The 12,267-nt window shown below is 40.5% G+C and overlaps 1 protein-coding gene and 1 long non-coding RNA gene across 2 annotated transcripts; both read right to left on the bottom strand.

Annotated features, from left to right (window-relative positions):
• Positions 1 to 1,076: 1,076 nt before the first annotated feature.
• Positions 1,077 to 3,548, bottom strand: LOC131013938 (uncharacterized). The gene is made up of 3 exons (XR_009097911.1): positions 2,183 to 3,548; positions 1,724 to 1,825; positions 1,077 to 1,290 (listed from the first exon to the last, which is right to left on the bottom strand). It is a non-coding gene; the product is annotated as an uncharacterized LOC131013938 (long non-coding RNA).
• Positions 3,549 to 10,700: 7,152 nt separating this feature from the next.
• LOC131018587 (uncharacterized) lies at positions 10,701 to 11,717 on the bottom strand. Its single transcript, XM_057947300.1, has 3 exons — positions 11,593 to 11,717; positions 11,289 to 11,364; positions 10,701 to 10,934 (listed from the first exon to the last, which is right to left on the bottom strand). Exons 1-3 carry the CDS (start codon positions 11,715 to 11,717, stop codon positions 10,701 to 10,703), a joined length of 435 nt encoding a protein of 144 aa, XP_057803283.1.
• Positions 11,718 to 12,267: the final 550 nt, after the last annotated feature.

Here is a 12,267-nt window from a genome sequence, read left to right as displayed (position 1 = left end):
TTCGGATTTGGAAGGATTTGTGATGTAGATGCAACATGGACAGAGTTGTTAATTGGACATGTAATAGTATAGAGAGAATTGTTCAAAATTCCAGAACAAATAGTCTTGTTATCTCTCATGATAGAAACACCTCTATCAAAAACAACAGAATATCCATTCAAAAACAATTTTGAAACAGAAATTATGTTCCGCCGAAACTCCGGCACATATAAAATATCTCTCAAAACTAAAATGTCATCACCAAAACATAAAGATAAATCTCCAATAGCAACAGCTGCGACCTTCGACGCATTGCCCATGGAGATGGTGATCTCATCACTTGCCAGCTCCCTTGTTGGGTTGAACCCCTGCAAGGTGTAACAAACATGGTCAGTTGCCCCCGTATCCACTACCCATGAATGAGTAGAAAACGAAGCTAAACATGTTTCTGTTACTAAAACTTGTGACGTACCTTGTCCCTTTGCCTTGAGCACTGGACAATCTTTCTTCCAATGCCCAACCTTGCCGCACTTGAAGCACTTTCCCTTGGCTGTCGGCTTGTTCACACTACTAAAAAAAACGCTCATACATAACGGTAATTTTCCGTTATCTATGCACAAAAAAAAGCGTTGTATATAGTGGTGTTATGTATGAGGGCGCTCATACATAACGGTAATATACCGTTACCTATACTATGTATACATAACGGTAAATGAGGTATACATAACACATTGATTACCGTTTTGTATGAATGTAATATATAACGGTAAATTCTGTTATGAAATGTATTTTTTCCGTTATGTATTATAGCTATACATAACGGTTTTTTATATTTTACATAACAATTAATTACCGTTTTCTTATGTTAACATACATAACAGTTTTTACCGTTATAAATCATATTTTTTATGTTATAAAATATATTTCTTATACACTTTGTTGTTGTTATACATAACGTTTTTTTGTATTTTATATGACAGTCATTTCCGTTATGTATTCTTAAATGCAAAATTCAAGCATTTTTTTTATTTTTTATTTTTTTGCTTGTTTTTATAATTTCCTAAATACAAATTATACAATAGTCTCAAACACAACAATACTACAACCAAAATATATTATATAAATACTTAATCATCCAAACATTGTATCATCAAAATAACTATTCATAGCCATTAAAGACATCAAGACTAACTCGAAACATAGGATTAACTCTCAAGTGATCGACAAGAACAGCCTCATCATTCACATGTTCTCTGCTGCAGTTAATAAGGATGGCTTCCTTCTTCATCTTCCCCAGGTTGAATTCAAAGCCTGCATCAAATTCAGAAACATTGTGAGGAAGACAGGTTGAAAATGATCTGATATTGAACATTGACTGCTGAGTTTAATCTATGTCCATAGGTCTTCTGCACAAGCTAGCTAGGTTATAGCAAAGCAAATTGCATTTATAATAGAAAAGAATCAATTGATCCAATGTTAGAATATAAAGTTTTAGCTATACTTTGAGTGATGGCATTATCAGTTGAAATGTAGCTCTGTACAACAAAATTAGTAGCTCAGGAACTTAACCAACTAAATGTATACACCTACCTAGATGCCGACCTATTCATATTATAATAATAAACATGTTTACATGATATGTTGGGCTTCAAAACAGTAAACATAACCATTATAAAAACAATAAAATCTGACATTTATACCAATCATCAAGGAATTTCAGGAGGGTAGCAGTCAGTTTCCTTACCTTATCATGCTTACTGGATGCCATTAGCTAAGCAAGAAAGGGGGATCTTTGGCTACAATTTTCGATAGTCTTCTTCCCATTGCAGAAAGCTTCAAAAAGTTACTGAAATTTGAGATGTGATTAAATATTAGAACATGGGGAATTATTGGAACCATCCTGACCTTGAAACCAAATGCAAATTCAACCAAACTAATTATTCACACACTACACATATGACCGTACATATGTTCAAGAAAAACTATATGAAAACATGATATATATTTAGTTATACTGCAACAGAAAAAATAGAAACTGCCCATCAAGAAAAACTAAACAGGTTTAGGTGAAGAAAGTCGAGTATAATCGTTATTCTGCTTCAGTGAAAACAAAGCACAGTAATCAGTTGCAACAGCTGAGACAAATGCACTCAAAACATTAAAAAGAACAGTTCCAGCTGTGAAAGTAATAAAAAACCTTTACCTTGAATATCTTAGCAGTATAACATACAAGTCGATCAAGTTTTTCTCCTCCCGATAGAATTTGCCTGCAGAAACACATTATCTAATAGCAATCACATAACAGAGACCATTTTTTCAGAATTGAACAGCCTTTCACATATTTTCAACTGATAATGCCATCACTCAAAGTATGCCATAATCAAGATGGTCAGTATCTATATACACTATTTTACACAACATTCAGATAAACACAAGTCTTAAAACCACATAATAAATAAAGCATATGGGAACACCGACTGTAAATGGAGCAGAAGAAGAATGAGGCACAAACCTTGTTTGAGGTGAATGAGACACAAGTCTTACCACCACTTACTCATGAAGATATCTTGGAAGGTGTTGGTAATACAGCCTCAACATTGGAGTGAGAACTTAGTGTTCAAATCACATCCTCAACACGTAAAGTAATATATAGAAATTAGTTACCTTGTGCATATTCACTAAGTAACCTCCAAGATTTTGCAATTCCTTCTTGCATACATCCAACAACAGATCGATACTACTCTTTTCTAGCAATCATTCCAAAGAAGAATCTAATGCATCTTAAATGACTTTATTATTACCACAACAACTTTAGCAGATTGAAGAAACAGGTAGAAACAAATGATTCTTCAATATCACTCAAGGAAAAAGGCCACTAACAGAAAACTTGGGAGCCAAAATTTGATAATTCGAGCCCTAGTTTGAGGATGCTAGGGAGCCAAAATTTGAATGCAGTACAGATGCTAGGGAGCCATAATTTGATTATTCAAATACTTTAGGGCAGGAAAATGAAAATGTAAACTCATTTAATTATAGGGAAAAATTGTGGGGAGAAAATAGCGTGAGGGCCTCACATGGAGGTGGCTCAGTTCAGCGGAGGACGAGGTCTGCTCCCGGCAGACCTGATGCGTGTGCGGCGCCGACGCGTCTGCTCGCGATTCCTGCTACTGCGGCGTCTGATCGTTGAATCGCCTCGCGCCGGACCGATTGAGGCAAGGGAAGAGCATTCGCCAGATCGATTGAGGCAGAGGGAAGGCTCGCATTTCCTGCTACTGCGACCGGCGTCTGATTGTTTGAATCGCGGTGGCCATCTGGACTCTAGCGAGGCAGGGCGCAACTTGGCCTTGGGGCGACTGGCGAAGCTCAATCCGGCGTCCTTTACCCACGCCACGGCCACTAGGAAAGGGGGCCGAGGGGCACACGGCTGGGGCGAGGGCGGCGCGCGGTGGCATGCAGAAGGGGCGGCGCGGGTGGCGGCGGACTGGTGGGAGAAGGTGAAGGGGAGGCGGAGGGAATGGGAGGGGGAGGATGCGAAAACCCTAGATGGGAATTGGGAATTAATTTGATAGGCTTAAGGGGTTAAATGCCAATTACAAGAATATATTTATTTTTAAAAAATGATAAAAAAATAAAATAAAATAAATTGTTTACATTTATTTTAATTTATTTATTAATATTGACGAAAAAATATATGAATATTAATATTAATCACATTTTTAATAATATTTAAAATGATAATATTCCAAACTTTTATTTATTTGAATTCTTATTTTTTACTATAAACTGATTTTGCCAAAATATAAATGTGACTAAAAAATAAAAAATAAAAAGATGTTGATAGATAACAATAGCGAATAACAGTTGGAACTACCGTTATAAATGTACGCTCATATATAACGGTTGTCTTAACGTTGAAACAACTGTCATTAAATAGACATTAATACATAACGATTGGGTTAACGGTTCAGTAGCACTGTTATATATATGATAAATAGATAACACTATTACGTAACGCTTAATTTGATACTGTTATAAATACATTTAGATAACAGTACATACATAACAGAGGTCCATAAAACCGTTATGTATAGTCAAAAGTGCGCTCATACATAACGGTTTTTGACCAAAACCGTTATGTATGAACCGTTATCCCTGTTTTGATTTTTAGTAGTGTCACGCCGCCGCTAGGGCCATCAACTTTGGCTTTACCGCTCCCACTAGCCTCATGGTCATGCTTGCCCTTTGGGCCTTTCCACTTCTTTTTCCCGCCTTTCGACGAAGAAGTAGATCCCTTGGCAGCAACAAGGACCTCTTTCCCATTGCGCGTGCCCATGACCCCCTCTGCCGAAACTAGAGCATTCAACAACTCATTGAGAGTATAGTTGGCCTTGCTCATAACGACATTGAGACGGAAATGCTCAAAAGTTTTGGGGAGAGTATTGAGGATGATATCGACCTTGGCTTCGCCTTCGATACCCCCTCCTAGCAGATCAAGCCTGTCAAACAGATTTGTCATATGCATGACATGATCGTGCACCGAGCTGCCCTCGCTCATTTTACAAGATAAGATTTCTCTCATCAAGTTAAAACGAGCAGACCTCTCGGACTCCCCATAAACCTCACTGAGGTTTAACATGATGGTCGCTGCGTCATCCATGACCTGATGCTGGAGTTGCAAATTTTGCGACATAGTCATCATAATATAGCACTTGGCCATATTATTCGACTTGTGCCACCTTTTATGCGCCTCACGTTCCGCATCAGTTGACTCATCAGTTAAGGCCGCGGGACGTGGAGTGGTAAGCACAAAACTGTGCTCATCAGCGTCAAGAATATACATAATATGGCGTTTCCATTCAGTGTAATTTAGACCGGTGAGAGGATTGTTTGCTAGAATGTTAATAATCGGAGACATAGACATATCTGAAAGTAAACAAATAAACATGTAAGAACATGAAAAGCATATAATTCGTAACAATAATATTGTAACCTTTTGATAAAACAATATTAATGAAACCTCCAACGGCTCAAAGAATCCCATGTGTAAGCCACGTGGGGTGGACAGTTACACACGAACTCCTCAACCAGACTATTCACCTAGTCATTTAATTTCCATCCATGTCAACTTAACCTTTTGACAAAGGAAATTAATAGTTGGCACCTTAACTAGACCATATCATCATCAAGAAGGGACTTCGTGGGGAAGTTGTACATTGTACTTGATATGATATCCAAGCAATAACCACATTTTAACCTTGAAAATTAAATTCTCGAAATTAACATACTTACGCGGACCATGTCGCTTTCAATTTAATTTTCTTGGTTATCTTATTTAATACCATTCTCCAAAGTACTTATGAAAATTATACAAGTAAGCCACGTGGGGTGGACCGTTACTGCATAACTCCCACTACTTCAATGGTTTAAATATTTTTATAGAAACCTCATCTGACAAACTTATGAGAAACAGATATGAAGTAAGCCACGTGGGGTGGACCGTTACTCATATTGCTAATCACTTTGTCTAGAGACCGCATGTGGAGGTCTAAAATAATTTTTAATTACTATAAAAATTATTAAACTGCTTAGTCTTTTTCTTTCAAAAGGTTTGTTCATGCTCAAGCACATAAACCTAAACATGCTTCTCTAGAACGCAACATGTAAATCATGCTCGCAGAATTCTAAAACATGCTTAAGAAAACGGCAAACCTACTATCATGCTCGTCTAAGCGCAATTAATAAACAAATATTAACAAGCAAAGACGTGCAAAAGCAGGTAAAGAGCATAAGGGATTAACAACCACGACATGCAAAGAACAAAAAAAGAATTAAAATTCTTCGTGACCCATTCGTGGAAACCCAACATCTATTCTATTACAAAATAAAATAGAAAAACAAGCCCAAAAACTGAAAATAAAACTTGGCCCGAACACATGGGCCCGTCAAGCTAGGGTTTGGGCCCCCTAGGGTTTGAGACACAGCCACCTAGGGTTTGGAACCCTAGGCGCCGCCACCTCCAGCCAGCAACAGCAGTCTACGGCGGCGGCTGCCCCACCGCCGGTCTCCTCCTCGTTCTCGGCTCCGGCAGCACCAGCCTCGGCAGCGTGCGCAGCAGCGGCCCGGGCAGACGGCCGAGCAGTGCGGCGCTGGGCGCGCAGCACGCAGCCAGCAGGCACGCGCGCGCACGGCCCGAGCACCCCCAGCCCTCGCCCCACGCCGACTCCAGCACGCCTCCAGCGCGCGCACAGCAGCAGCAGCAACAGGCCCTCGGCGATTTCGGTGGCAGCTGCTCCAGCGGACGTCAACAGCAGCGGCAGCAGCGGCAGCGCGCCGCCCGCCGGGCGCGCAGCGCGCAGAGCGCGCAGACGCTGCCCCGGGCGCGCACCGCCCCTGCCCGCTGCCTCCAGCCGTTCGCCCAGCCCTAGCCGAGCCCGCCCCGCCATCAGCCCGCGTCCAGACCAAGGAGCAGCAGCGGCCGCGCGGTCACCTGCCTGGGCGCGCTGCGCGCGGTGTGCAAGCACCCGCGTGCGCGCTGCCCCTCGGCGCCCGCGGCCCCTCGCTCTCGGTCACACGCGCCTCGTCCTTACACCATCCTCCGTTGTTGATTCGTCGTCATCCTCGTTTCGTTTTTCAGTTTTACAGATTTACAACGGAAAAACAAATACAATTGAAATCCTAATCTAACCACTGATTTTCTCGTGGTGAAAAACGATTACAACGTCAAACGACGTATCCCACGAATCAACGAATCACGAAGAACAACAGCAGTTAAAACAACACATATTATTAATCGTACACAAATTAATAATAGAGCCAAGAAATTAATCCTGGGCTCTGATACCAATTGAAGGAATATTAAATTGAATTAATACTCGATTGCCCGATGATCGTTTCTTGGATTATTATTAATTCATCATACAACGATTAATTCCTAACATGCTCCTATGAATTTAACAGCTGCACACAGGTGTTAGGAAAACTTACTTGAGAATCGGATGCACAGATGGTTGATGATTGCGTCGAATGATTCAGACTCCAGCTCTGATCTTCTCGACTGTATCCCGCTCAATTCCCAACGTTGGATGGACAACGAGCTATGAGAACTCCCAAGACAGAATGGCACCTCACGTTTTTCTGCGCCTCCCTCTGCTCTCAAACCCTAATTTTTATCAGTGTATTTTCCTGAGAGCTGACAGCTGTATTTAAAATACAGAAAAGAGGGAGGAGGCGCCACATTAGTGAGAGGGCCGAAAAATACTGTCTTCTAGGGCTTGGAGACATTGGGCCAGCCCAGGGACCAGATACAAGGAATAAAGATGGGCCTCAAATAAATTAATTCATCCATGGTCAGCCCAGACCATAATTAATTTATAAATATCAGTTCATTCCACTAGAGAACCGATACTGACTTACCCCTTTATTGCCGGTGATGAGTCGGGGCTTGTATTTAGACTTATTAAATCTCCGTATTTAAAATATCCGACATCCATTAATTAATTAGAGCTCTGACAGCTTAAATTAATTAATCTCTTAATAATTCCTTAAGCAGTACCACTCAATCATTATTATTACGCCTGAACTTAATCAACCTGCAGGGTTTAGCGTAATAAACCTTATTGAGCTCCTTAAGGGGATGTCATTATCCTATACCGGATACGGGTACTAATACAGATAATCAAATATCATATATTAACCGCTATCACCCAAGATACAGAGTACTCGAGTTAGTATTTAACTCTCGCTCATAGTAAGTCAAAGTGATATACGAATTAACATATATATCTGAATACTTATTAGTATTAAGATTTATGAGTCACCGAGATCTTGATTCTTCACTTAAGTCAGATAGAAGAATACATCTCAACTGTTGGTCCTATCAATACGTAATGACGTACCAGTATAGACAAGTAGCCAAGACAAACTACTTCCATCTATACTGCAGCCTAAACCAATAACTTGTCCTAGAGTTATTTCGGCTGTGATCATATTATATCTCTTAAGGTTATTCCAATTATACGGTCTTCTGTGATCTACAACACACCATATAATCTACTTATACAGAGATAAAGAACATACATATGCAATCATGAACACAATCAGATAGGAGATAAGAATAGTGAATAACCGGAATCATTGTATACAAGCATAAAGTTCTTGCTTTCAGTATACAAATCCAACATTGCCTTCTCTGGTTGAGGCCTTCAGTGCAACTCCTCTTGAGGTTGATGGACCATCTTCGTCTGATCCTCCAGCCTTCTTGTTACCAAGATTTCTCAGAAGGTCGAACTCATTTGCCATGAGATCGGAGAAAAGCTTGTTTGTCGGGTGCTGATTGAATCCTGGCTTATGTTGATGAGCGACTGAGTAGATCTGCCATTCTCCACGTGGCAGTGCTCGAAGAATCTTCAGGTTGATTTCTCGTTGAGTGTATTTGTCTTTGGAAATGGATTGAACTTCATTCAAGATGAGATTGAATCTTTGTTCCATTTCCTCGACAGATTCATTCTTGAGCATGAGGAATGAGTCGAACTTCTGGCAAGCTATTGATAGCTTATTCTCCTTGATTTCCTCGGAACCTACGCACATTCTTTCCAGAATGTCTCACATCTCCTTTGCAGTTCCGCACTTGATGATCTTCATGACATGCTTGTCGGGAACAGTGCCGAAGATGATGCTTTTGGCGAGGTTGTCTAACTCATCTTGCTTCCTTTCTTCTGTGGTGAAGTCTGCCTTTGACTTGGGCTGGACCTCATCGTAAGGATCCTGATGGAGATCATTAGGAATCCTTTTGACAATTTCGGTGATGGTGATTGGTCCGCTGGTGATGACTTCCCACATTTGGCAATGTTGGGCGGTGAGGAAGCTTTCAAGCCGAAACTTCCATATGTCGTATTTTTCAATACTAAACATAGGTAGAGAAGATAATCTGTTGTGGTTAGTCTCCATCAAAAAAGAGAAAACAGATAACAGCAGATAGAGCAAATAGCAAGCACAAAAAGAAAAAGTAAAACTTTTTCGAGACCTTTAAGAAAAAGGATCTAGTTCAAATAGAACCTAGTCAAATGCAGATAGTTCTTGCGAACAACCTGCTCTGATACCAATTGTTAGGTCCGAGGGGTCTCGAATAGGTGTATGGGGGGGGAGAATACACCTATAGGCTATTTTTACAACAATCTACTGACCTCAATCAGAGGGATCTCAGTCAGAGATCAAAACGAAACATTACACGCAAACAAGGACTCCTGTTTTACTGAAATCAATTTTGACCAACAGGGTTGACGGCTGATACTGAAAGCTCTTTAGTAATGAGTTATCAGTTAAGTTGCTGGAACTTAACTGATCCAAGTAAGGGCTTCAGTCGTGTTTGCTAAGATAGAGATGATATCACTCTTCCTTACTATCAGAGGATAGTTCAGTCAGATAGATATCATATGCAGCGGAAATTAAACGTCGTTTTGTAATAGCCTCGGTGGAGCAGATAGTTGGATTAAGGTTTCTCTTTGCTGTTAGTCAGTGTTCAGTTTTATTAATAGAAATAGCACAAGTAAGAATGTAAAACTGAAAGCTGTAAACAACACAGAGACTTTTACGTGGTTCGAAAAAACCCTTTCCTACATCCACGGCTGGTTGATCAGACCAACAATCCACTCCGCAAGTGCTTCACTGGTGCACTGCAAACCGTACCCGTGTGCTTGCCTGGTGCACACAACCGTAAACTGAAGAAAACCCTTCTTCAGCACCCACACACCTCGCGTAGGATTTCCCTGCTAAGCACACCTCGTGCTCAGACTTTTCACTCAGAGTTCAGAGTACCTTCCTGAACTCCGAACCACTCAAACACTCTTATGGGGGGGAGGTTTGAACGAGTGCCAACTATACTTACAAAGAACAAGTTCTTTGAAGCAAGTTTGACCTTTGGCTTATGGGTAAACAGATATATGCCTAGGGTCTAAGAGAATGTATGTAATCAGCAGTGACTGATTTTAGCTTTGGAATTCTCTTCTTCGATTCAAGCTTTGGGGCGGTTAAGCTTTAGGCTGAGTAGCAATTTCGGCAGAGCTTCAGCTTATGTCGTTGAATCGGTGAAGGTTGAAGTGATCCTCGAGCGCTATTTGTAGGAGAACTCTTGAATAGATCCGTTGGCGTAAATCGTCCTCAAGATTTCTTCCGTTGGAGAGAAATTCGAATTTGGGCTGAGGCTTCAATCTTCGAGGTTCCTTGTCTGTGTGGAAACGGCTCTCTTTGATGGATAGGAGATGTGACATCTCTGAAAAGTAACCACCAAATAGGAATGACCTCTGCAGAGATAAGATATTCTGAGATCTCTGCATTTAATGCGGCTGTACTTGTGCGTACGTGGCTTCCTCTGAACGTTGGAAGATCAGTCCTAGGAGGAATGTTCAACTGATACTTGACTTTAGTATCAGTCCTTTGCGCGCATTAAATAATCAGTCTTCAACTGATACTTCAGTTGGTATCTGCAGTCTTCAGTCTTCAGTCTTCAGTCTTCGACACCGCAACTAAACTAGAAACGAACTCTAACACTTGAGTTCAAAACGATTCTAGTCTATTACATATAAGTCCTATGAATTTTGGTATCATCAAAACAAGGGTTAGGATATTCCACAAGTTTCCCAACACTAGTTGCTGCTGACTTCTTCATGCAGTCTAATTTGCATGACTGCATTGCACGTAGATTGATAATGTCCTTTCTCATGGCATCAAGAACAAACACGACTACTCGATGAGTTGGAACCATCACTCTTAATCCTCTTCTCACGCAGCCTCCTAGCTTGTCGAACATCACCCGGTGTTAGCACAACCCTCAAAGCAATATCCTCAGGAATACGCCAATCTTCATAATTCGGTAGTGTCATCACCTCATCAGAATATATTTCATAGAGAGTAGCAGTGGAAAAGTAATCATTCACATATGATGATGGGTTCTGGTTCACCTTTTTGCATCAAAAGAAGAAACAAAAAAGATCATTATTGTAAATGTAATGAATAAACAAACATAGAAACAAACATAATTGGAATGGAATAATAATAACAGATGGCACTAATATGGCCACAAGTACCATTCGTGTAGCACCCTAAATGGAGAATCTAAACCCTAAATGGATAATCTAAACCCTAAATGGGGAATCTAAATCCTAAATGGAGAATCTAAACCCTAAATGAGGAATTTTAAACCCTACGGGCAAGTGTTCAAAATAGTCATATGACTGCACCCATCTACATAATATCAGCACAAGTATATCATCACAAATATATGGTACTAATGACACTAATATGGCCACAAGGACCATTCGTGCAGAACCATAAATGGATAATCTAAACTCTACGGGGAAGTGTTCAAAATGACCATATGACTGCACCCATCTACATAAGACAAGGTAGTGTATCAACACACAAGTATATGGCACTATTGGCACTAATATGGTCATTAGTACCATTTATGCAGTACAAATGTACTCAATCACATGGCCACAGAAAAAACACACACGCACACACAAAAACAAATCAAATAACAAACAAACAATTAATATTGATCATATTGCAGCTGCAGCATGAGGACATGTTATCATTTGGAACTGGAACACAAGACACGTGCATGTGTAACTGCTAAGATCAACAACATAACTCTTGTTATCAGATGTAACCTCAAACTTTGTTCGATTGATTGGTTGGGAAGACATTTTCAGTCCCAAATCAACTGATTTAGCCAATCTCATTGATGCCCAATTTGTCAACTCGAGAGGTCTTTTCATAGCAAGAATCCGTCGCTCATAGAACTAAGATCCAATCCTTGATCGAATAGTCTCCAAAAGGGTGCAAACAGGCAGCCTTCTAGACCATCAGAGACAATTGTTCAAACGCTCAACAGGATTAGAGGTCATGAGCATATATCGACGGATAGGGCAGTGTGTGAACGAGCTCATCTACTTGGACCAATGTTCATCAACTTCTCATATGCACGAGCTTTAACAGACTTCAGATTCTCCATATGTTGCTCAAAATCATGAATCTTGTACGCCCTTGCAGCTAGCTTGAAAAGAGTAACAACGTGACTTCCCCAATGCTTTAGATTGCTCTGTATGTGAAAGGCACAAAGTGCCTGCGGCGTTCCTGGAAAGACATGCTCTATTGTTTTTCTGATACTCACATGCTGATCAGAAATAAACAATAACTCATCACGCACACCAAAAGTATGTCGTAGTCGCTTAAGAAACCAAATCCACGATGCATCACACTCTTTATTCTCAATCCCAAAAGCTAAAGGCA

This window comes from Salvia miltiorrhiza, chromosome 3 (assembly GCF_028751815.1).
Source record: "Salvia miltiorrhiza cultivar Shanhuang (shh) chromosome 3, IMPLAD_Smil_shh, whole genome shotgun sequence".
NCBI classification, from domain to species: Eukaryota; Viridiplantae; Streptophyta; class Magnoliopsida; order Lamiales; family Lamiaceae; genus Salvia; species Salvia miltiorrhiza.
Note: the sequence above shows the minus strand (reverse complement) of the source record. Positions and strands in the feature narration are given on the sequence as shown.